The sequence below is a fragment of the Athene noctua genome, chromosome 7, assembly GCF_965140245.1.
Source record: "Athene noctua chromosome 7, bAthNoc1.hap1.1, whole genome shotgun sequence".
Lineage (NCBI taxonomy): Eukaryota > Metazoa > Chordata > Aves > Strigiformes > Strigidae > Athene > Athene noctua.
Genome location: NC_134043.1, coordinates 8,690,048 through 8,717,289, shown reverse-complemented (window position 1 = coordinate 8,717,289; position 27,242 = coordinate 8,690,048). Strand labels below are relative to the sequence as shown.

At 38.0% G+C, this 27,242-nt stretch overlaps 1 protein-coding gene across 4 annotated transcripts in view; it reads right to left on the bottom strand.

Moving 5' to 3' along the window:
• NCKAP5 (NCK associated protein 5) overlaps positions 1-27,242 on the bottom strand; it is a 254,198-nt gene that overhangs the window by 90,037 nt on the left and 136,919 nt on the right. For all 4 annotated transcript variants that reach the window (XM_074910863.1, XM_074910864.1, XM_074910866.1 and 1 more), the window contains 3 exons: positions 16,265-16,333; positions 10,104-10,142; positions 1,979-2,098 (listed from right to left, as the gene is read on the bottom strand). In XM_074910863.1, coding sequence (XP_074766964.1) covers positions 1,979-2,098; positions 10,104-10,142; positions 16,265-16,333 — 228 coding nt within the window. The remainder of the gene's footprint in view (positions 1-1,978; positions 2,099-10,103; positions 10,143-16,264; positions 16,334-27,242) is intronic.

The window sequence follows — 27,242 nt, the reverse complement described above, 5'->3', positions numbered from 1 at the left end:
TGATGTACACTGCAAATTGTTCTCTGGGTTGGTTTTTTTTTTTCACCCCAGGGGGGTAAAATTTGTTGATCACAAGAGTAGGGACATAACAGCAAATTTTGCTGCTGTCTGGGAGACCTGAACTTTGCGAATGTTCTTAATTTTCTTTCTTTCTCAGCCAGTAAAGACCAAGCAAGTGAAAAGGGCGGGGGTGTGTGTGTGTGTGTGTGTGGTGTGTGCGGGAAATCTATACACATTAGTTCCTGCCAAACTGTGCAGGAACAATGATGTGAAATAGTTTGAATCTCTCAGGAAAACGTGACAGATCATTTGGTTCTTTCTTCCACTTGATGCAGGTTCATCTCTTTCAACTTCTTTCACAGCAGTGACACAATCTAGTTTCAAGGAAAGCATTGATTCCACTTTCCAGATGCTATCTAACACTTCTACAACATTTCCAGAATAACCTGGCTTTATTGTTGCCACACAAGGTATTGGTAAAAAGAGCCATAACTGTAATAAAGAATGTGCAATGTGTGACTTCTGTGCAGTCTAACCCAATACTAACATAGAGTCAAGTCAGACACTTTGGAAACAGAAAGAAAGAAAAAGAAAGAAGGAAAGGAAAGAAGGAAGGAAAGGAAGGAGAGGAAGGAAAGGAAAGAAATAGACCCTAAACCAGGAAAAAGGAGCAGATGATGGGACTGTCAAAGGCAGGATAAGTGAGTAGTAAAGGTCCATGCTGTAGTGGATGTGTCAGAAACTCTGCATAGATAAAGAGAAATCAGTTTTACACAGGAGTCTATGAAGGATGAACAAACAGGAAAGTAAGCAAGGGGCAAGAGGGAAGAAATCAGAAGAGAGAGGGTCCTTACCTAGCAATGCCTAATCAACACAAAATCAAGAGACAGAACAAGAACCTGAGGACAACGCAGGAATGCAGATCCTTGTGATGGTGACCTGGCACCACTCTGCCTGTGCTTGAGTTTCACAGTAAATAAATACTGCTATTTGCCCTCACCATGGGGATTCCCTTGCCTTTAAGCACCAGTTGGTGAGCAGCCCTCCATAAAAACTGAATTTTTCCTCCATAAACAGCCCAAGCTGATGAGAGTTAGCAGGCCTTAGCTGTTCAGCAACAGTGCAAGGGCCAAAGATACAGATGCACAGCATCAGAGGATTTAAATAAGATATTCATTTAATACCACTAATCTAGCTGACATGAATCAAATTTCTCCTCCAAAATGAATAAATTTTTCTCTAATAAGAAATAACATATATTGCTAAAACCAGAATTTGACCTATTGTTAGAAACCTGTGAAGTTTTAATTAGTCCTCATTTATTGTTCTCCTAGCTCATGGTCAGATTTGTTGGAACTTCTGCAAAGCAATTCTACTACAAAAGCATGACAAAGAAATGGATTCATTCACAATAATGGACTGTGCCAAATGAAGAGGGATACTGAAACATCTCTTATTATTTCAGAACTGTAAAGGAGTGGGAGATGGGTCAGCTGGTTTCTCAGCTATATCCTCCCATAAAACATTGGAAAAAAAAAAAATCACTCTAAGCCTGAAGATGTACTTAAGTCCTTGTAACACATATGGCAAAAGTTAAATAAATGGGCTGTCTTCTCACAGGAAATTACACTGTTCACCATCAAGCAGAATGTTAAGGAATCTGAGTTTCTCCCCTGCAGAGGGATAATGAACCCATATAATTCCATTTATCATAGTGAAGAAGCACCTAAAAAAATAAGTTACTCTGCAGGTGTGCTCCTCTCTCCATATTTGCACAAAATATGTAGTCATAGCTCATTGGTGTACACTTTCAGTTTCAATGCTATCAGATTATAGATAACTAATATTCTTCTGATATATTAAATCTATCAACTGTCATTTCCCACTTATTGACATAACCTCAAAAAGAAGAAGAATATTTTATTATTATAAGAAGTATAAAGCTCATAGCTTGCTTTCTGCAAAGGCCATTTCCTACCTGAAGAAAGAGGTCAGAAGCTGGTTTGACTTTCTGCTGGAAAAGTACACTTAATGTTCGATTCTGTTGTTCCAAATCAAAAACTCTTGTTTTCAGTTTTATACATTCCTCCCTCAGATCCTGAAGCACAAGAGAAATAGGAAGATTAGAAAGCAGGTAACAGAAGCACTTAAAAAGCTCTAAGTAATGTCAGATACTAAGAAAGAACACATATACAACTTTTAAAACAGTACAAATCAGAAAAATGTGCTACTTCATTTTCTCTAGTTGTTTGATTATCACAAGATAACATTAAAAAAAATCTTGTAATGAGAAAGAGTAGTTACTTGATACATCTATTTGGAGTTTTCTGTTAGTATAAGAAGTGTCTTTGCTAGTAAATGTGTTTCATACCACTGCCGACACAAAGCAGAAAGCAGCAATTAGGATACGAATATTGTAATAAGCATAAGCTAAGGAAGAAGCATAAGCTATACCAAACCAGGAACAAGTTCAAAGTGGTACTGTGCCTTCAAGGTACTCTTCTGAAGTCTAATACCCTCCTTGCTTTTTCTGGAATAACCAAGTCAGCATTGCAGCATATTGTGGATGGTTTGTATTTTCTGCACTGCAACTTGCCACTGTAGAGCTGGATAGGCCCTAGTAAGATGATGGTGCACCAGATGTGTGTGGCAATATGATCCTCCTGAGATTTCCAACATGAGGTATCAAAAAGCCTTAAAATAGGCCGTTAGACAACAGCTGGAGTGTAAAACCTCTGCATCTTAAGGCACAGGACATTACTGTCAAAACCAGAAGATGCGGGTGTTTTAGCCAAGGCTGAGTCAGGTTCATCATGAACAAACCATTAATGGTTTTCAGATGCAGCAAATTCTCTCTCTCTCTCTTTTCAATGTAAGACCTGCTTTTCCTGGCCACTTGGAGGAATACAGGATTCTATCAAAAAGAGGATTTTGGAGAGAGAGCAGAATCTGACACTCAGATTTTCAGCATAACTTGTGCAGTTGTCCATTTTGAGGTGTGAGAGCTCCCAAATCAGCAATAGCAGTCTCCTAATAAAGATTACATAAAAAAATAGCAAGCTGCGGCCATATCTAGCTTTATTTAAAAAAAAAAAAAAAAAAAAAAAAGAGATATCTCCAAAATACTTTCCCATATTCCTTTGAATTTAGGACAGTTGCTGCCCTGTGGTATTGCTTAGCTGATACTACTTTTCCCATATGAAGGTGGAGAAACAGGCCTCTGGATTCCCATATGCTGTCCTGTCAATACCATTATCAATACGATGACCTGGCTTTATGAGAAAACAACTCAGAGGAGGAAACTGTAGTCAGATGTAGCCTAAATACTTGCCTACAGTTGATCTAGTCTCTGCTGTAACCAAAAACTGAGGTTGTAAGAGGTGAACACATAATAAAATAAGCTTGAGCCTTTCAAAAAATTATAATCATTTTGTGCATATAGTATGTATTTGATTTTATGACACTACTGGATGAATGCAGTTATTTTCTCTTGAGTTTCTTAATCTTAATATTTGCTTTGTTCAAGTAAAATTGCTAAAGCCTTCCAACATGACGCCCCCCAAAATCTTGATTTTGATGTTTTGTAAAGCCATAAAGCTTTGATTTCTGTCACTGAGACCTCTTATCTCTGGTCTTGCATAAAGCAATCTCTATTAGGAAACTGCTAGCATTGAGACCCATCATTATCTGCCTTTCACTAATAATCAGAGAATTTAAAACAGAGCCTTAGCTGTTAAAACAGTGTTTAACACTTCCACACTACCAAGTGCACTGAAAAGGAAAAATGATTCACAGAAACTAACAATGTAGAAAAAATTTAAATCTTAGCAATGCCTCTGCTCAAATCCTTCCTGTCTTCAGTTTTAAAACCATAAGATTTATGTTTCAAACTTTAGACTTTCTGTAAAAAGTGAAATATAAGATAGTAGATTACCCACCCAGATGCTATAAACCATGCCAATGGTAATACCACACATAACCCAGAGGAGAAATGAGGCACATAAAGGTAGCAGCATTCTGGTAAAATAAAGTCTTGAGTTTAGAAAGTTGAATTCCTAAAATTACCAATTAATACACATAGCAAATATCTGAAGCATGCAATTCTTCTTCTGTGGGCAAAATAGCCAGCTATTAAGAGCATAATCTCCTAAATTTCTAAGGTATTCCTATGGTCTCACTATAGCAATATCTTAGCATCTCTCTATTCTTACTTTTTCTCTTCAGCATCAGACTCACACTTCTCCACAATGGGATGCAATGCCCTCATTAGAGGTTCCAGAAATACGCTGCTCTTTCTCTGAAGATGCTTCTTCTGTTTTAACACTTAATTCACTTATTTTTTATTTCATTGACAAAAACAAAGAAGAAGTAACTTTCATACAGAACCCAAAGTAAAAAAGTATTCTCCTGAATACAATCTTGTGGAGGAGGCTAATATGCAAAGATCAGATACACAGACAACAAAACAATTTCATTAAGTGGTGTAACTCAAATTTCAAAATGCTGATCCAGATCCATCATGGAAAAAAAGAGAAAAATTCCAGTTCCCAGCACACCTATCATCTCATGTGATATGAGAAGTCTTTGGGTGGAAGGAGAAAGAGTAAATGCTTACAGTAATTATCAGAGCATACAGGTTTGTCTCAAGTAATTTTGTTGTTTTTCTGACTTCTTAAATTTCCCAGAGGTAAAATTTTCTCTTAGTAAGTTGTAGAAAATCCATATAATTTTGCTACATAGAATTGTGAGATTTTGCTGTGTGGCTAATTCAGCACAAACCTCAATTTAATATAGTTTCTCCACAGTCACAGTAAAAAAAAAAAGCCACTCATATTAGAGAAATTCTATATGTATTGTAACAAATTATATACTTGAAAAGTGCACATTTAAGACTGTAATTCCATTTCAAGGTTTCAGTGACATTGATAAATCACTCAAGCTTTGCTCACTCAATTTGTGTCACCAGAATCTCTCGGTGGAATCACAGTCTTTTCAACATACTGGCAAGTACACAGTACTTTATTCGTTACATTACAGCATGTACTTAATTTAAACAAAAATTAGTCCTTGAGGGACAATTTCAAATTCACAGCAAAGCCTACGCAGTGTGTGTTACTGTACAGAATCACTCTTCTCCATTTTCTGAAAGCTCTCAGCTTTTCTTCATGTCTCACTATGCCCCAGAGGTGTGTTATCTCACTGTGGCATGACTGGCTCTGTCTTACTGCTTAGCCGCACGATGGTAGATTTATCTGTTTACTAGTTACTATTTGGATTCCAATATCTACCTATTTGGGACTGGTGCGAGGAGTCCAATTTCCGCTTTATTGTATGCTATTGTGTTTCTGTCTTTTCTTATAAAAGGACTTGTATGAATGGTGTCAGGAGCACTGTAACAGTTAATATTCATTAGCATTTAGAAGAGTACCCTCATTCCTCTTTCTATGGATATTAAATTAGCTGTTATTATGCAGTAATAGGTAAGCAGCTGTTAAATCCCATCAATACTAAGTAAATCACTTTATTAAATGTATTCAAATCTGTTTTTATTGTATCCATATGAACTCCTTGGCTCCTATGGGTTTGGGAGGATTCATTATTGAGCAAGTATGTAGTCATCAAAATGTCTGACGCCTTTGCAAAGGGACTCAGGAAGTTCCTCTCTTCATTTCGGAAACAACCACAGTATTCCCAAACTAGAGATTAATACACTGAGATTAACCCTCTGGTAAATATTTAATCACATATGGTATTATATTACAAAATGCACATGAGTTTTTTGTGTGTATTAATATGAGAAAATGCCTCAATTTCCATTTAAGATGTATTGAAACACAGATTTGGGATTTTTTTAAACATAGCTGAAGTTATGTTTCTAAAGGGTGTTACAGCAATAGCTCTGCAGATTGCAGTGATCTGATGAGACACAGACCATACAGCATATGTGTACACAGAGTACAGGAAGAGTAATACAGCACAGATAGCAACAGTGCAAGCTTCCCCATATGTTGTGGTTTGCACAAATCACCTCCAAGCTACAATACTTCCAATTGCTGTAAGGCAATATCCCTGTTCTAGAGTAAAAGGATTTGCTGCGCATCAAGCAACCAGGATTGAACAATGATACTTTCAATCCTAACCTGTGGTATCAGCTGTGTGGCTGTTTTGTGGCCACAGCTGTCGGATGAAGGGAGTTAGGGAATGATACTACTTCTGGATTCCTGATGTGAGCCTGGGCCACAGAAACCTGTCATCTATATAACAGGCAACTGCACCCTCCAGAGTCTTCTTAAAATGCAGCAAGAAACACCAAGTTAAGATAATCAAAAACCTCTGCCACATGCCCAAAAGCTTTCTAGATGCTTTCTCACCTACAGGTCACCTGGACATCTCTGTCTTCAGGGCAGGATACCCAAGAGCAGACGTAATGGGGTCAGAACATCTCCCTGCGCATCTTCTAATCTATCCAGAATGTCATAAAATTGATTCACAAAAAATCTGCTCAGTAAGGAGCTGAGAAGGGTATCCAGACTTCCCCCTGATGTGCAGATGGCCAAACACAACATTCTGCACTTATTTACCTCACTTAGGTGCAGATGGTTATGGATGCGGATGTTTGTCTACCCTGCTGCCAGGGCACAGTCCCCACTTTTAGGAGTTTAGCTGGCAGTGTTGAATGTCATCTTGTTCATGTCTGAGCCACGCAGCAGCCACCTTGCAGCTACACCTGCACCCAACCTCCTTGATACTGAGCTGTGTCCAGACACCTGGCTTCGCTTGGACCTGCCTCCTCCCCGTGGACTTGGCCAGCGAACGCAGGACCAAGGCTGAACCTGATCACTGCCTCCAGGCCTGACCCTGACACTTGGTGCTCAGCACCCTGCCTGCCCTGCTGTCACCCTTGGTCCCTGCTCAGCCCCTTGGTGGGGGGCATTCTGAATGACGTTCTGCTGTTCTAAATGATGTACATAATAGAGGCTTTGGAGGCAGTCCTCAAAATCTATTCCAATACTTCACTATATTTGCATCTAGAAAGCTTTTGGGCATGTGGCAGAGGTTTTTGATTAACTTAACTTGGTGTTTCTTGCTGCATTTTAAGAACATTATTTCTTCTCTTGTCATTCAGTGTAGACAAAACAGTTTATATTCTTTGCACTATCTGCACTAAAAGACTGTATTTATGTCTCTTTCAGACTCCTCTTTTTAAAGCTAAATGATCCAAAGCATTTTAATAATGCCACATTCATCAAGTGGTCTAGACCTCACAAAAGATCATTTCATGAATATTGAAGGGTTCATAGCTTATTATTATAGATTTTACATTTTTCTTGTCTTTTCCCCCAAAATACTCAAAATAAAATCAAGGAATCATGTTCAACTAAAAGACCACTTTTTTGTAGAACTGTCCTCCTAGTTATGACCTACGCTCTCTATGCCAGTGTCTCACCACCCTCAGTGAAGAACATCTTCCTTAGATCTAATCTAAATCTACCCACATTCAGTTTAAAAATGTTACTCCTCGTCCTATCCCTACACCCCCTGATCAAGAGTCCCTCCCCATCTTCCCTGTAGCTTCCTTGAAGTACTGGAAGGCTGCTGTAAGGTCTCCCCAGAGCCTTCTCTTCTCCAGGCTGAACACCCCCAACTCTCTCAGCCTGTCCTCACAGGGGAGGTGCTCCAGCCCCCTGAGCATCTTTGTGGCCAACTCTGGACTCCCTCGAGCAGGTCCTCCCTTCTTCTGTTGGTGCCCCCAGAGCTGGACACAGCACTGCAGGGGGGTCTCACTAGAGCAGAGTAGAGGGGGAGAATCCCCTCCCTCACCCTGCTGCCCACACTGCTCTTCATGCAGCCCAGGACATGGCTGGCTTTATGTGCTACAGGTGCACATTGCTGGCTCACAGTCAGTTTTCCATCCACTAACACCCCCAAGTCCTTCTCCTCAGGGCTGCTCTCAATCCCCTCATGGCCCAGCCTGTATCTGTGCTGGGGATTGCCCTGACCCATGGGCAGGACCTTGCCCTTGGCCTTGTTGAACTCCATGAGGTTTGCACGGTCCCACCTCTCCAGCCTGTCCAGGTCCCTCTGGATGGCTCATCCCTTCCCTCCAGCGTGTCGACAGCACCACACAGCTCGGTGTCATCAGCAAACTTGCTGAGGGTGCCTCGATCCCACTGTCCATGTCACCAACAAAGATGTTAAACAGCGCCGGTCCCAACACCGACCCCTGAGGAACGTCACTCATCACGCTCTCCACTTGGAAATTGAGCTGTTGACCACAACTCCTTGAGTGTTACCACCCAGCCAGTTCCTTATCCCCTGAGTGGTCCATCCATCAAATCCATGTCTCTCCAGTTTAGAGACAAGGTTGTCATGTGGCACACTGTCAAATGCTTTACACGTGTCCAGGTAGATGATGTCCATTGCTCTTTCCTTATTCACCAATGCTGTAACCCCATTGTAGAAGGCCACCAAAAATGTCAGGTAAGATTTGCCCTTAGTGAAGCCATGCTGGCTGTCACCAATCACTGCCTTTGCATTCTGTGACTTGGGTGGTGTGGTTTGAATCCTTGCTGGTGAAGACTGAGGCAAAAAAGTCATGGAGTACCTCAGACTTCTCCATATCCCAGGTAACCAGGTCTCCCATTTCCTTCCAAAGAGGGCCCACATTTTCCCTAGTCTTATTTTTATCACTGATGTACCTATAAAAGCTTTTCTTGTTACTCTTGACGTCTCTGGGTATATTTAATTCTCTCAGGGCTTTGGTCTTCCTAACCTGAGCCCTGGCTGCTCAGTTTCTCTGTTTTCCTCCCAGGCTACCTGTCCTTGCTTCCACCCTCTCGAGGCTTCCTTTCTGTGTTTGAGATTGTCCATGTGCTCCTTTGTAGGTGCTCCTTGTTCATCCCTGCAAGCCTCCCGGTGTTCTTACCTGACTTCCTCTTTGTCAGAATGAGTCGCTCTTGCGCTTGGAGGAGATGATTCTTTAGTATCACCCAGCTTACTTAGGCCCCTCCTCCAGGGATTCATCCCATGCTACTCTGTTAAGCGGATCCCTGAAGAGGGCCAAAGTCTGCTTTCCTGAAGTCCAGGGTAGTGAGCTTTACCCTCGTCGCCGCCCTAAGGAACTTGAATTCCACCATTTCATGGTCACTGCAGCCCACTTTGCCATTGAGCTTCACATTCTCCACCAGTCACTCCTTGTTGGTGAGAACAAGGTCCAGCAGAGCACTTCTCATCGTTGGTTCATTTCTGTTTATATGTATTACCTTGCTTTGCTCACTGTTTAATTTCATCTTCCTTTTTTTCCAGGTAATTTCTTCATTTTAGCAAAGTAATTTCTAATTTTATTCCTCCCACTAGGTTCTATTTGAAACAACCATACTTAATATCCAACCATTTGGATTGTGAATGGAAATTGAAGACATGACTTGATCCAGAACAGACCTTTATAGATGCCACAGTGAATCTTTTAATTCTGCCAGGTTTTGCCATCACCCTACAATCATTTTGCCTCTGTAGTACTCTCCTTGCTTACCCAAGAGAATGGAGCAGGAGGGCATCAAAAGAGTTTTTAAGACAAAATACACATTCTCTACTGCTGGTCCCCAGCCCACAAGCAGAGTAGTTGAATCCCCAGGCTAAACACAGAGCCTTCTCTTTTACTCAGGGAAGCACGGGCCCACACCAGGAAGTCTCTCCTTCCACTGACTGAATGAGCATGCCAGCTATTGACACACACTGTAATTTATCTCTTTTACGTTCTAGAGGAATGGACTGTGGGAGTCACATAACTTGGTATGGATAAGGAGTGGAAATATCATCATCTGGAGGAAGGATTTTCAGATGCTACTTGCTCAATATAGGTAAATAATGACAACTGGATATGGGTCCAATATGATCAAGCCTTAAAGATGTACAGTCTTACCGATCTTTTCCACTTGGACCACAAAAAACTTGACTTTGGGCCTGACATGAGGCAGCCTTGGTAATTAAATGTGTGAATATCATTTAATAAATGTATACTATGTAAGAATATATATCCCTCAAATGAACAATGAACATCTGCAAGCTATAAGTTATACCACAATACCAAACCCACAACTTACCTTTTGAGTAAGTAGAGCCTGAACAACCTGATTAGCTACCTGAAATAAATAAATAGAATAGTTTAAGTATGTTATCATGTGTGTTAATGCATAACAATACCTTCTTTTGTGGCTTTACACTCCACTTTTCATCTACAACCACCACCAATTCTAGTATTTTTATTACTTATTAGTATTTTCACCAGCTAATAGTAGTAAGAACACATGAAATGCAAGTTAACTACTTCTGTGCTAGTCCTCATTATAAACAAATGTGTATTGTATCAATTGCAGTACAACATGATGGACATTTGGTTAAATTCTGTCATCTCTTCTTTGGACTAAACTATCACAGTAGCCAGTGTGCATCAGCATGGATAGACTGCATTTACTAGCACTGATTTTTACCAGCCAAGGATGGAATCCTGAATGTTTTCATTAAGTTTAATTGTTTCTTGATTCAATATTGACAAAATGGTACATCTATCATGACAAGCAGAAACCATAAAGTGCCACAGAAAATTAAAGTACCTACTGTCATCAGAGTGTGGTTGGAAGGCATTCACACTACACAGCATAATTGACTTGAATGAGATTACACACCATTGATCAGTAGAACTATATTCAACAGGGAATTTTTGAGGTTATTTATTTTATACATCCTTTCTAATTTACTTTACCAGGAGGCATAGGGCAGGGAAGGGGAAGAAGGAGGGACAAAAAAGAGGTACTGAGATAAGATTTTCTGTTGATGATGTCTAACTTCTGTATTACGTTTCTAATGCAATTTTAAACTATATATGCCTATGTTATCACACAGTGTGTTTGCCTATATTTTTGCTCTTGCATTTAGGCAGAGCAACTAGACATCTCACTCTCTGCAAAAAGAGACAGTAGTTACAATTTCTGGTTTGGTTTTGGCTTTCAGAGGTTACAGTAAAGCCTATGCAGATATCACCAAATCTTCATTGATTCTTATTCTTGGCAAACTAAAGGAAAAAACCACACTCCATTGATGTGAACTGAGCTGTGAGGAAAGAGCTGAAGCTAATTCATTTCTGTAAATAAATTCTATTCTGTTAGATCCAAAAGTTACATTTGATTCATACTCTCATAAAATTGCCTAGTATCAATTTTTTTCTCCAAACTGGTCCCTAACTTAGGGCAGCCCACAGAACAAAGCTCCTATAAAACAGCTCTATACATGATTTAACAGAGGACACAAACTAATATTAGAACAGTAATAACCAACAGAAGTAAATATATTACAGTTTTGAAAAACCATGTGCCTTGCCCTATAGGTTTTCAGGATCTACATCCAACAGTACATTCTGGCATGTACTTTTAACGTTTGTTTGCTCTACCTGAAAATTGAACAAACCATATCAAATACATTATTTCTTTCCTTTCTGACATGGAGTTACTTTACCAAGGAAGAACTAAAAGGTTCTTTGGAGTGTGTACTAGTCACAACACAATACCCTATAAAATTACTCCAATATTGCACAGAGTGTAAATAGCATAATCTTCCAAATGGGAAGAAAATGAACTTGCCAATGCATATGTGACAAATTTTCCAGCTTTGAGCGTTTGAAGTTAGGTGTCTAAATTAAGGTACCTGCCAGTGATCCATAGCTCCCATAGATCTCAATAAGAGAGATATGTAACTAGTTTTTCTACAAAATGAGATTATTTTATTCTAGTATCTAGCAACTTGGCAAACTGTGTTGCTATTATCATTCAAAGATTTTCAGGTCTGTATTCTTGGTTTTCAGCAGGAACAGAGGTGGGAAGCCTTCAGTGAAATGTTCTGCAGTTACTAAAATTAATTTACCAGTCAATAAGTGGAATCATATCCAAACTTCTACATTTCAAATGAGGTTGCCATTCTGCTCCTACAGCAGTGCTATGTCCAGACAGAAAGAAACTGCTCAGGCAGCAGATCTACTTCATTTTTACTTACAGGTATCAAGAGACACCATGGATATGAATGAACAACATAAGCCAGCACTACAAAACCAGTAGTCATAACTACCAAAACCCAAGCAAACTGAGACCACTGAAGGCAGAGGGACTGACTTCTGAGATGCAGAATATGTGAAATTCCCACTGATATGAGGCAGAACTGTGGCTCAGTCCCAGTAAAAAGTAGTCTGTAAAATTACTTGACCTGTGATTCATGCAGTTAATCAAGGTGAGACATGGAATAGAATAGAGATGGCTGGTTCCTTAGTCTGTTATTATGTAGGAGATGACACTGCTTGCTTTCACACTGTCTGCCTTGCCTTTGAACTTAGGCAAGATCTTTAGGTGAGGCTTCCTTTTGTGGATTGCAATAAAAGAGATAAAAGCTTCACTTTTTCCTTACACAGTTATGTTTACATACATTTTATAAAGTGGTCTTAATAGAAAAGGTAAAAAGAATGAATCAAAGAAAAGAGATCCTAGTGCAATAACTATTACACCTTTTACAAATACTGAGATTTTATGCAGCTGCCTTTAACATATGATTTCATATGCACAAAGACATCTCACATGTACTAAAATGAAAGTTCTTAAATTTTACCGAAATCTTGAAAATAGAAAGCCTTTTCAACTTCGTATTTTTGATTAGCTAATTCTTAAAACATCAGCAAAAATATAATCTACCCTAAATTGCATAATTTGCTGTATGCAAGTATGGTGAAGCTTGACAGAAATCTCAGTTGGTATAGTGTTGTGAATAAACATGACTACCAATAAACTGACAGCTGAATTCCAGGATAGGAAATTAGGATTAAGCATGTTAACCTCAAACCCCAAAGGTACAAGAAGACAATTCTGGGTTTTGCACTAAATTTTTCAGAGACAGAAAGATGCATTTATGGAGTATGTCTGAAATTAAATGTGCTCTTTTCATATTTATTAAGTACTAGAACATTTCAATGACACCTTCTTCCAAATACTGTTCTAAACTTGTTTATATGTACTCTTCAGAGATGAACAATTACTTTAAAAATCAGTGAATATTTGTTAAAATTCATAAAGGACTCACTTCAGTTTGACTCATATTCTTTTCGATTTCACCTCTATGAACATTTGAGTTTCACTGAATTTTACCATGAAAATAATTACAGAGCATGCATTTTTAAGTCACAGGTGCAAGCATTCATACAATATTAAATGTGGGATATTATATCAATGAAAATAACTATGTAAAATAATTGATTAAAAAAAAGAAAAATGAGAGCAGATAATGGCAGGCATAGTTTTAAAAACTCAGGTCTGGTATCTTTTTGTCACATACAGACAGACAAATCACAGTGGTTATTTTTACTTCCTTCATATGCAGCTTAATGGCCACCAACACCTCAGCAGAAAGCACACTGTGCATAGTAAGTGCCCTTATCACATTGCTGTAGAGGCCTGAGGGAACAAGCAGGGACAATACTGGCAGGGTGGCCAGATTAAATGATGCTTGAGTGCCCTGAGCAGAGTTTGCCTGTGCCCAGGGAAGAAAAGCTGCAGTTTGAGGATGCTCAATGAAGAGTGAAAGATGGCAGCATTCTCCCAATAGTTATCAAACAATGCTCCCAACCTTCATTACCTGAAGGGCCTATCAAGCATCCCAAACATGTGACTAGCCAAAATGGCTAGGTATTAGCTTTGGAGGCAAGGGTTCCTTGTGCACCAGCCCAGGAGAAGTTCAATACACTCATAACTAATTGGACTGCAGAGGCAAAACTAAAATAATGGTTGTAGCAGGCACTCAAATTTTTTGGTGGCAGGCTTAGCTGTCTCAGATTTGGGTGTGATCACAGCCTTGTGTTCTCAGGAACATTTGTGTTCCTCTCTTTAAACCCATCAGGTCTCCCTGGGGCAAAATGGAACTGCAGCATAGACAGATACATAGTTGTAGAGGATACATCTGCTCCTAAAAATTGCTGAGGAAGTCCTGAAGCCCAAACTAGGGAAGGTCTGAAGAGATTTTCATCTTCAAGAAGTGGGGATGGTGTAAGATGAATTATGAACAGAGGAAGCATCAGACTTAAAATCTTAAAGGAATGATTTGGGGTTTTTTTCCATAATAATATTTACAGAAAGCATTTTATTTTCTTAAGAACTCCAGTAAGAATCCCTGTTTGGAAATGCCTTTGTCACATGCAACACATCCTCAGAAGACTCTGGTTGGAAGTGAAGGTTCACACAATCATTGATTGGGTTATTCACTATCTACATTTATGTCCCGTCTCTTATTCTCTTTACTGCTACTAAAATGAAGCAGGGAGAGAACATCCAATTTCTTGTGAAGCTCCACCGTGGGAATGTGCTCAGGTAGGGGCTAACCTGGGACTCCTGCAGAACTTGCAATTATTTAATATGTTTTTGTTGCCTGAGTCACTGGCAACAACTTCTTCACCTCAGTGATCAGAAAGGATTAGGTCCAAGTTTGTGTCAGCTAAAACAATGCTGGTTGCGGTGCCACTGCCAAAGTATTGTGGGGGCTGAAAAGGGAAGGAGAAGAAAAAAGTGATACCAAGCCATGGGGAAGGACAAGAGAGGTCACCTCACACAAAACAGAAGACAAAAAAAGGAAGAATATAAGCAAACAAAAAATAAAGCAAGGAAGAAAAAAACACAAGTGATGAGAAGCACTTTCTCCTGAAAAAGTTGACACAATGGGAAAAGATTGATACAGCTGTGATAATATGGAAGAACTGAAAACAGCCAACATAATGTTGAAGATAACAAAGTTCGGAGGATAGTTTGATACAATTATTCACTCTTTAAACTGCAACAGTATGTAAAAACACAACCCAGGATCAGAAATCCATCACGTTACTGCAAACACAATAAAACCATATCTTCTGTTCATATAATCTGTCTGAAGTGTTTTGCTGGAATGGACAGTTATAGTGCTTTACTCATTTCCAAAAATAATTATGTGGGCAGATTTTGTCCTAGACAATCAGAAAATAATTTTAAATTAAGCTCTGCCATTTAAACTAAAGTTAGTAACTTTATGGTCATTTCACTCTCATCACCAAAATATCCAAAAATCATTCCAGTGTGCACTGAACGCAGTGACTCAGGCCAATGCAGACCAAGGCTCTGCTGGTAACCCAGTGCCAGAGAAGAGGCAGAGCATGACCTAGTGAGAAAGTGTATCTGCAAGTCTTTTACTCCAGCTCCCTGATAAAAATATGCTACAGTAGCAAAAATGTGGATTTGCTGATGAAAATCTGGACTAAACTGGAGGCTTCTTGTACCAGAGCTGTATTGCTCATGCCAGTAACACTTTAGCAAATGCTGATTAAAAATTTAAAATGCTGGTATGAGGACATGAATTGTCACCTGCTATGAGTGGTTTGCACACTCATGCACTGTTTTCTCAAAGGTACAGCTGAGAAGCCAGTGGAATTTTGTTTTCTTTTGTTTGCATGTTAGCTACCTACTTATGTATTCTTATTATAGAACTGGTAAATTATTTCTACGAAGCAATTCTTTGAGCTACTAGAAGTCTTAAAACTATTTTAAGCTCTTGTGTATGCCCAAGAGCCTTATTTCAGGACAAATGGGAGGAAGAAATAACCATCAGTATATACATGGAGAAAGCTGCATGCAATAGGAAATACCAGACCTTTCTGTAATGGTGAGCATGGCTGGAGTGCTCAGAGAGTAACTGATGGGTGAATGCTATTGTACCTGTAACTGGAAGGTCTGATCAGAAGCTGAGCAGTGTAGCAGAGGTAAGCCAACAGCTAGAAAAATCTCAGCATGAAAAGCTGTGTATGTAACCCTAAGGGGAAGCTGAGAGGCTGAATTCCCTGGTTACAGAATACATTGCATAGGAAAGCTGGGGAACTTCTGATGGAAGAAGCTGCTGCCACCTGTGTTCCAGAGAAAAGGAGTACACCACACCTAATAAGTAAATTATAATTTTCTCCTTCTGATGAAACAAACAAAATATTGGTCACAGGGATATCAACTTTTTGGTGAAGAGGTGTCATCAAAACAGGATTTACAGCAGAGGTCATGGAGAAAAATACCTACGACTGCCAGATACATGTTCTTGGAATTAATTAGAATGAGGTAATACTATAAAATTGCAGAACAGTGTCAACCTTCTGAGAGAGAGATAGATTAATTTCTATTCCTTTAATTATAGTACCAGGTAAGAACAACCTTTTTATCTACCTTACCTCATCAAGACATCTTTCATACTGTTCTCTCTGATTTTCATTTTCCAGAGCCAGTGCTGAATTTTCTGCCTACAGTAAAATAGAATAAATAAATAAATATGTAAATTAATCAAAGCGTATCTTGTACTACATGACAATTCATAAAAATTCTCAGGGTGCTTACTTTGTGTACTTCTTCAAGATCCAGAATAAAAAGCACCATGCAATTTATTTTGCTACAAGTTGGTATTTTGAGTAAAAACAGAAGCGACATTCATTTATAAGATTATTCACACCATGCATTACAATTTAGAACAATATCAGAGCAGATATTCCAAGTATGTCCACAATCTCATTTTGTCAGGTGCAATAGAGTTGGCAATGAAACATAATGAAAGACATTTGTATATCTTTTCTTCCTCCCCCTTTTCTGTTTAGAGTGAATTTGCTATCTGAGAAAGTCACTTGGAAGCAAGCAGAGGCAGCTGCTATCAAAAGGAAACAAAAGGAAATCTTATGTAAACTTTTAACAATGGCAGCTCTTCTTAAGTCTCGTTTCAGTCTCGATCAGTGGGTAACTACAGAGGCACAGGTCAGGCTACATCTAATTGGTGAATTACACCCTTTAACTGAACCAGATGAATTTATTAGCTTTTACTTAAAAAAAATTCCTATCATTTCAAGAGAGAGGTATTTTACTACATCTAAATGCAATTTTTAAGTCAGAAATCTTTTCTCAAAACATATGTCAGTTTAAATATGAGAGTTTCCTGTATAGTAGTGCCTTTCGTCTATTTTTAATTTCCAGTACACTCATATTTTTGCATAGTGCAAACTTCAAAATGGCACAATCTGGCATGTAAAATACAGTAAATCAATGTATTTTAGTATATATTATGACTTGACTTTAGGAATTTTTACAGTGTTGGAGAAGGAAAATCTCTTAAGTATGCTGTACACAGTTGCATCAGGGCAACTTTTAACTAGTCTTCTCTTAAAGACTGAGAAACTAAAACGATATATAAAAATCTATGAGTTAAAACTGGCTCTAGAAACCTCTCTGCCTCCCATGCATAACTTCACATCACGTAACCATAACACCAAAATCGATGCGTTCACATAATTACAACTATTATACAATTTACATTACTTGCTTCACTTTAACCTTCTGTCAACCTATAAAAGTTAAACAAATGCTGCTTCAAAAAAACTGTGGTTATACAAAACAACAATCATAAATATAGTTAACATTTGTAATTTTAGAGAAAAATTTAATGAAATGTACTGTATGGAGAGATTCTGTGGAAAGATGGACAGTTCTCTCTTCCTTGTTAAGAAAAGTCAATGATTCAACACAATGATTCATTAACAACAATTTCAAAGTCAGCTAAATCCTAATAATAACATTAGGAAGAAAAAGTAAACATAAATAATTATCCAGCACATTGAAAGAGAGTAAAGAATAAAAGAGTGGGAAGAAACAAGGGCATATAGAGTTTACTTATTTACAAGTCTAAATAAACAACTGTATAGAATCAGTGCTTTATCTTGAGGGTACAATCAAAGCCAGCAAAGGTGGTAAAATGCAGTGCACCATATTTTCACAATGTCACCTACCAATGGATTCAACATATGGCTATAAAAAGTCTATGGGTGATCCTGCAGAGAGCACTGTGAGACGAGCCAGCAAAAAGTACAGATGCAGAAGTAAGTAACAAAGTAGAGCAGAAGATGAAAAGCAGCAGTAAGAAATCAAAAGCTGGAGGGTAAACAGTCCTCCATACTGAAGAGGCCATCATATACAGTTATCAGTTTGCTTTTACAGACACATTCTTGCAGATTGATTGATAAAAATAGAGATGATTGCGACATAAAAATGTATTTGAGTTAAAGTTTTTCAGATGTTTTCTCTATGAATATCACCCTAAAACACCATCCAAAATAAATTCTTACTGTTTTGAAGCAATCATTGAAGGATTAGTCTGCAGTCTTTAACTCATTCATATTGAGATGCCTATGTATTTTTTTTTAATTATCATTTTCACTAACATAAGAATATATTGTATGATTTTATCCTAAATAGTTAGGGCAGACTGCTCCCATATAGAGATGTCTAAAAGAACTACAACACATAGTTGTACTATACAAAATAGCCAGAGAGCTTTCCATATTTCTCTTACTCTATTTTTTTTTTTTTTTTTTTTGGAATGCTGTAAGGCTGTAAAGTGGAAGCTAAGTCTTCTTGGGACTGTTAGCTGAATCTCTGATTTCAGTGAGCTATTCCTTTACAAATAGGCTACCAAAATTAGGAAGTCTGAACTTGACAGCATTATAAATAAATGTTACATTTACTCTCTTATCAAGCCACAGTGGAAACATCTGTATAATAAAACCCTTCTTCACGCCACTGCCTTCGAAAGTGTAGTGAAAGGATGTAATGCACTTGATGTTAGCTTGACTTTTGTGCTTCTTGATTGCTGAGCAAATCATGCCTATTTATTTGGCATGTTTGTAATGAGGACTGGACTAGAAGGGAACACTTGACTGACTTTGCTTAAGATCCTGTGCCAGTTCCCACAACATGGGAAAACCAGTACTTGATATACTAAATCACTCTACATTGCAACTGAATACTTGATAATAATCCTCATTCCCCCAAAAGTATTCATTTGGAAAATTTGTAATAGCACTTGTGGTCTCAAAACCCTGCCTCCTAATCCAAACCTTCATTTATTTAACAGAAACCACTGGGTTTTGGTGTTATTGTAAGTCTGCTCAATTTTTGCTCAGAGGGATCTGCCTACTTCCAGTATTGCATATTCTAGGCATCTTTTGCCAGTTAAGCAAAGTAGGCAAAGTAGGTCTCTTCAGAGGAAACCACTATTACATTTTATTTTCATTTTCAGGCCATACTTACACTAGGCTAAGCTGCAATAAGAAGCCCACACTTCTCACGGCTTGAAAGCTACTGCACACTTGCAGGCACCCAGGGGCAGTGGTAGAGAAGTACTGACCCCTAAAGCAGCCACTTCTCCCATACATAACCTGGCAGGGACTACGCAGGAAAAAAACTAGCTTACTGAGAACACTACTCTCCTAGGTATCAACTGATTTCTATAGCAATTTCTAGTTTCAGATGTAGCTGTCCTCTAGGAATTTATGTATATTTTATGCTACACATAGAAATAAACCATCTCTGCCCCTCAGCCTCATAAACACTGAAGGTGATGCTGCCCAGCAAACTGCTGCAGACAAGTGACATTCAACACTGCCACCAATGCCTACAGGCAAGGATGTCTTTTCTTGGGGGTTGTCAGCCCTCAAAGCACAGTATCATTCAGTCAGCCAAAAGTAACTGTGGCCTAATTTACCATTAAATAAAACATTATATGTTGCTTTTGGATCATTATAGATTCAAGAATCCTAAAATGTCAAAACAGAACCCCTTCCTAGTTCCGTTTTGGAAGAAAATATTTTGCATAAGAGTCTCTCCAAACATTGGAAAATGTAAAGATTTCAATCATGGCTTGGCTAATGCTAAACAGCCTTCAACTACTAAATTAAAGACAACTTTGTTCTGAATTGTGAGACTCAATTTATAGAAAATCAATTTGAAAGTAAAAACTTCAGACTACTTTATATAAAACAGAGGCTGCCTTGTATTGATACCACTGCTAAAATACAGTCATTACGAGAGACTTTGTCAACTCCAATCAGGATGGAAAACATAGCCCTAGTAATGATGAAAATTATCTTTAGGTCAGCTAAGAGCTTTCTCTTTCCACAGATGTTGATGAACACTCTATTTTCTTCTGTGGGGCAGCTGTTTGCACAGTTTCGTTCAAGACTAGTAACAGACTACAGATCTGACGCACTGAGGTCTAGTCCTGCTCCTGCCATTTATTTCCCATGAATGTAGACGCATGGGAATGTACAATCCCATGAATGTAGATATTTCCCAAGAATGCAGAAGTGTACATCCATGAAATAATCTGTGTTTGTTTCACAATACACAATGTCTCCTTAAAACTTCTCTGGGTCAAGAGGAAGTTCCTTGGTTCACTTTACTGTTCATTATGCTACGTAAGAAACAAGGAGACAGACAGCAGCCTTAGCCTTTTTTATGTTTCTATAAACAGGTTATATACTGGGTCAGTAAAGGCAGACCAACTAATTACAAGTCTTAAAAAAAAAATTACAAAATGATCATGATAAGTGACTTTCTTATACCCTTAACAACAAAACACAGGAAGCATCCATTCAGGCAGTACAGCCAGCTGAACTTTAAATTCTTGTGAAAATGCATCTTCACCTGAAGTCTAAAATGCATCTCAAATGTATCCTTAAAGTGGTCATATTTACTTTTTTGGTAATGAAAAAGAGAAGACTACATCTTTTAACATCATAGGAAAAAAACAAATACAAGCCCTGCATACCCCATCCCACAACAAAGGGAAATGTTTTCTCCCAAAAAGTATTCATTGTCGGTAGTCTCTGAGCCAAAAAGTGCTCTGCTCCTTTCCAGCTCACAGCCTTTTTCCCTAGGTTTACATGGTCAAAGCACAAGACCTCCCATTACCCTCACTGTGTCAAACCTGAGACTTTTTGGGGGGTTCAGTCCTCATCTACAGTCATAGATCATGGCACCTTTCAGCTGAGTAACACCACCAGATGACAAATAGCTGAAATAAATATACACTTAATATATTCTTACAGTGATACAGACATTTAGGATGATTTCTCCATTCTCTCCTCTTTCTGTCTAATGATTTTTGAGAGATTATTACAACAGGTTAAGGATTGTCTACTAACTATACTTCATTCAACATTCACCATTTTTTGGTAGAATTGGCAGATGCATACTCATGTCTGAGAATGTCATGAGACATCCATGTCTCCTCTAGATTCCTCTCTAAGTGGCACTTGAGAGGACAACTTTCACTTAACATCCTACAAAAGCCATTCCTGTGTACTCTTGAAAGAGAGAACTGAAGTGCTTAAATGATGTTTGAAATTAGATTTGGATTTTAGTCCCTGAAGTGCTTTTCAAAAAGTTTAAACTTTACCTTTCTGTGCCTTGATTTTTTTAAGTCAAGAGAACAGGAACAACAACCTTTTTTTTTACCTAGCTAGCCTCTCCCAATGATTCATGATTTAGGACATATTTGGTGCACTGGGGTCTTTAAGCAAATAACTATTTCACTTACCTATTAGGAAGTCTTCATCAGACAATCCTCTACGCTTTTATAACCACAATGAAATGAATTAAACCACTGAATTTTCTATTAGAAAGCATGAAAAAAAAGAAGCACATACAAGACAGTTTTGCTTACTCAACCATTATAGAGTTGAGACAAAACAAGAGGATGGGAGGAGGAAGAGAGAAGAAAGTGGAGAGCAGTATGTATTTTGCACTAAAGGCAAAGGAGGTCATAGAATCATAGAATGGTTTGGATCAGAAGGGACCTTTAAAGATCATCCAGTTCGCCCCCCCTGCCATGGTCAGGAGATGAAGGTCTAAAGGTTGTACGTCAAGTTAGCAGCTCAACATGCTTTGAAGGAATCATCAACAAAGGTCAAGAGGAACAAAGTTATGACAGTGAACTTTAAAATCCCTGACAGAATGCTGCAACACTGGTTACCATGTGAACTTCTTTGTTATTCATACTAAACCACTTGTCCATTTATAGAAAGCTTTATTGATTTACACAGACACTCACGCCCTGTGCAGTATATTAATAGCTGTCCAAGCACTTCAACTGTGCTCAACAATTTTTTCCTGCTTTCAGCCTCTGATTTTGTATATTTTTGTGGTCACAGCTTCACACAATGCACATAAGAGGTCAAAACCTAGGTCAGAGTCTGTTGTTGGTAAAGTAAGAAGTAATGTTGTTGCAATCTTTCCTTAGGTCCTTACAGCATCTTTTTGGTAAGCTTCTTTTCTAGGAAGAGTTTACCACTTGAACCATCTTCACATCTTTGGTCACAGGAAACTCTTTGTATTATTCTGTTCACATTACTCAGAAAATTTGTCCTTGGAAAGACTGACCAAACGACTTGTCAGAGAAAAGTTTAACAGCATAGTTATGGTGGTTAGAAGTACTGAAAATTACATGTGTTTTTAAATCAACATAGTAATAACAACAAAAGCCTTAATTTAATTCTAGCACTATGAAAGCATTTCCACTGGCCACTTTCCAGTGTCTTTTATATTGCTATAGACAGCTCTTTGCTAGGAGTAAAATGGGAACTGTACCTTATGACCTGCCTGTCAACATTTGGATGTTTCCACCTTCTGCTTTATGCTTTCCACAATAGAGCGACACTGGAGCAACCATGGAGCATCTCCCTGCTGAACAGGAGTCCATGTGCTACAGCTCTGCTCCCTGGCCTCTATTCCCAGGACAGTAACTGAGACTGGAGAATGGTAGCTACTGATGAAATAAGCAACGAATTAAGCAGACTAATAGTTGAAAAAAAAAAAAATTACTGTATGCTTTTTTAAATGTCCTGGTCTTAACTACTTCTTCCAGCTCATGGAAATAGGGGAAAAAACCCCAAACCAGACAAATTAATGATATAACAGCAGCCAGGCTTCTCACCCCTGCTTCAAAACACGTGGGCCCTTAGCCTTCTTAGTTGCATCATTTTGTGATTTTTTTAGTTGCATCATTTTGTGATTTTTTTAGTTGCATAATTTTGTGATTTTTTTTAGCATGATAAAATAGCCTATTCTCTTTAGCCACACAAAACATTTGATACATTTTATCTGAAATACTCAACCACTGTTCAACTCACATTCAGGTAAAACATGGCATGAAATCAACACATATGTGATGTTAAATAATAAAGTACAGAACCATAAAACTGTTAATTATAACTCTGTCTATAAAAGGCCACATTAAACCGTACTGGGCAGTACTGGTAGTGATCATTCTTGCAATTCAAAATTGTAATAATACATTTTTTAATTCTTTACTAACACAAAAACATAGTGTTAGAACAAGCCACCAAGAAATCTCAAAGCAGTCCATCTCATAGGCCATGCTATGTTATAGCTGTGCTACCAATAAAATGGGTTTGTAGCCTCATAGAAAGCAGTGTAACCTTCTAATTATACTGGAAAGCAGATGTTTATTCAACATCATAAACCTAACCACTTAAGATTACATGAAAACTTGAGTTTAAATGATCCTAACAAAAAGCAGCCCAAGGTCTGTGCAGCTGCATATGATGTTTTACCAATTACTGATGAGCTGATTCATGTATTTAAACATAAATTTACACTGGAAAATATGTAACAGCTTTAAAAATTGTATGGATGTCAGGCTGCCAGAGTTCAGAAAACAGATCTTTCTCATTTATCTGCAGATCCGCAGCAGATCGCGGGGAGACACTCCCACCCAGGGTCCTGTACAGAGCTCATATCCACGGAGCTCTTCTCCTGTCTATCAAGTGTTTCCCAGCTCCCACGAGAAGAAACAACGGGTGTTCAACCTAAATGATGAAAGCTTCTTTTTGGAAGAAGGGAATAACTAGAATTTAATTCTTCAAATCTACTTATATTGGATAAACATATGAACTTCAGGAGCTGAATCAAACAAACTAAAATCAAATGAGATTCATATGCTGCTGCTGAGACCATCTCCTAAAAATGACTAAAAGTAAACCTCGTATTCCTGGGAATTCTTCTGGGAAATACCTTTACTTTTTTGGGGGGTTGGAAATTTTTAACTGGTTCAAGAATGGTAATATTTGTCTATTTTATTTTGGTTAACTCTAAAGTAGTTAAGAATGACAAGCTTTTAAAACCGTCATTTTACCTTCTGCCACCACAGAAATCTCTGGAGTTGACATTTTAAAGAGAAGGTTAGGAATAGATCTAGCAATACAGACTGCAATGTAAGCCCAGGCTTATCTTCCAGCAAATAAATATCTAGGCTACTAACAGATATATCAATAATAACTTTGTATGTTTGCCTGCATGCAAATTGTAGAAAACAGCATATTCTGCCATTATTTACAGAGAATATAATAGACTTACAGTATATCCCCAGGTAAAGCACTGTCATACAGGTCTTTGAACAAATAGATTAAAATTATGAAGGATGCCTTTTTTCCCCAAAAATTCTTCCAAATGATCACATATAAAATATTTTTTGGTACAAGGAGTATAAGAGATCTAAATAAGCAGAGACAGGCAGCATAAAGCTGTGTGTATTTCTGAAGTTAAAGACATACATACTACACATGACAGTCTAGATAATGCATATACATTTGCTAAAGCATAGAAGTACAAGCATGGAAAACCAGAAGTCCCAGCAAGACTCCTGTTTTTTACCACTTACTCTCTAAATAAAGTGCTGAGCTGTGTGCCCCAGTGCAGTGCACTGCTCTGCACAGAGACCAAGGCAGTCTCCTTACATAAACAATATTCCTAGGTTGCCTGAACAGAAGCACCTGCTATTAAAGAGGGTAAAACGACAGACAAGAGAAAGCCCTCTCACTCACAGTCAGGCAGACCCACGGAGCTACGTGATGCCAGTCCTGTCATACAGCAACACTGATTTGGGCAGTCAGAAAGGACGAATGCTGAAACTCATTCACCTTCCCCAACACTGTCACCGCTTTGACAGCACAGGGTGTCTCCCTAGAAGTGCACAACCGGGCACAACGTTACAGGCCACGATGCCATCACACAAAAGTAAGACGTAAGACTGAATTTCTGTGCAAGGAACAGTGTGCACATGTCGTGAAATTTGTTTATTTTGCGATTTTTCAATTTACAGTCAACGATCCTTCCACTTGCTGTTCCCAACTGTGAACCAGAGGCAGTTGTACTTTCTCGTTCCTTTTTTTCCTCTTAAGTGATTTGTTCCCCTATGGAACAGTTCTTCCTTAAAAACTGAGAGCATTTCACTCAGACAGACTTACTGTGCTTCCCCATGTAATATTAACGGGCAGTTATTTCCTCTATCAAAGAACTAAAAATAAAATCCTTGGTCTGTGAAAAAAGTATGAGATCCTGAAATTCTAAGTGAAATTAAGATTCTTACAATTAACACAGGCAGATAAAGGCAATCATTGTGGAGTCCTGATTAATCTTAAAAGGCTTTTTGTGTTTAATATCAACATATACATAAATGTCTTCACATTGAAAAATCTTATTACATGAATTAATCATATCACATTTGGTCACTTGCATTTATTTAAATTTTTCTTGAAAAAAGACCAGATTCTTCAGGCAAAATTCTAATTCTTTGAAATTAGTAAAGACTAGTTGAAAACCAATGACTACACATCCAACAATGCAGCTTGATAAAAAACTTTCAGTGCAGCCATTTTCAAAGAAACTACTTGCTTTGATTTGAAAGGAAACTTTTTGCTGAAGATTTTAATCTGAAACCAGTACAAGTATTTGCAGGATTCTGGGCCCTTCTGAAATGAAACATATGACAATCATTTTTTAAAAAAATTCACTTGCCTAATCAAAAAACAGAGGGGTTTTTTGTTTGTTTGTTTTTTAATTCAGATCTTGAGGAAAATTCATATACTTCCAGGGCAGTTTTTCAAGCAATAAGATAGGCAACTTTAGATTTTTCTTTAAATGAGTTATCCTTCAAACCTTTGCAATTTTGATCACGAGGTTACCGACACAGTGACATTTTTCTACTTTTTGTCATTCCATTATTCACACTTTCCTGAGTAGCAGACTTGACTTCAAGGTTAACCTAATGTAGTGTTTGAAAAGAATAGGGCATTTCAGACCTATGTATGAAAATTAATCTTTGGGCAACTTTATTCCAACAGAACTCATTTGTTATTTTTCCCCACTTGTAGTAAATACATACATAGTAAATACTGGCAGTACTACTAGTGATTCATGGTGTTGGGAAGCAGATATGGAAAAAGGAGCCCAAGAGACACAGTTTGCTTTTAGAGCACACACCTCAATATCTAAGTATAGGAGCAAGACACAAAGGCCTTAAGCTCATTTTCTTCAAAAGTTGAAATTCAAGAATTCAGCCATTCCTTTTAGCAAATTTAATTTACCTTTTCAAATTTTGGCAGGTCACACTAAAATATTCAGTTCAGGAATAGAATGTAATTTTAGAATTGAATTAATTTGTAAAAACTGTGACTTATTTTTCTTTAAAATCTAAGATAAAATAAAAATTATAGTCAATGGAATGAAGTAGAAAACCTTGAAATTAAGTACCAGGAAGCCAGGGATTACACATATGTATATACAGGAATATATTTTTTTAAAAAATTCTAGAAATTATATCTATCAAGAGCAGCTGTCCTGCTTTAAAGTGGCTTTCATATATTTTTTTCTAATATCATTGGAATGAACGTGAAATATCATTTCATAGATCAATGCAAAAAATGGTCCTAATGCCATAACTGGTACTTCTAGGGTGCTCCATGCACCTGAACTGAAGGGCTGTTATTAAATGATAGTAAACAGTTCAAATTTGGAGCTAAATTTGGCAGTATCATCAAGGAAGACCAACCTCCTCCCCATTCACCGACTCCATTCCCTCAGGAAACTAAGCAACTGAGTATCCTTGGAGTTGATGATCAAAAGAGGAGATTCAAAACTTTAATGCATTCCTGCTTTTTTCCCCATTTCTCTTTTAAGGTATAATCAACAATGCTACTAATTGTCTCCCATAACCAGTTATTTTGGCTCTCATTGGAAGGTGAAGCAACAGATGTTTTGCTCTGTCTTCAGAGAAAGCAGATGCTTTCTATCAAGAAAGGTTTTTTCCCAATTATTTATCCTAAGTTTCTTCATTTAGATCAAACAAAAATAATTAAGACATAAAATTATTTAAACTGACAGCCTGGAAAACACTGGTCCCATATGCTTAAATGTCACATTCATTGGCTGTGTGATGGGAAACTTGTATCAATTCCCTGTTATCCAATGATTCTTTAAGTGGGAAAATCTCATTTTTTCTGTAAGAAACACAAAAAACCCCACCTTTTTCCT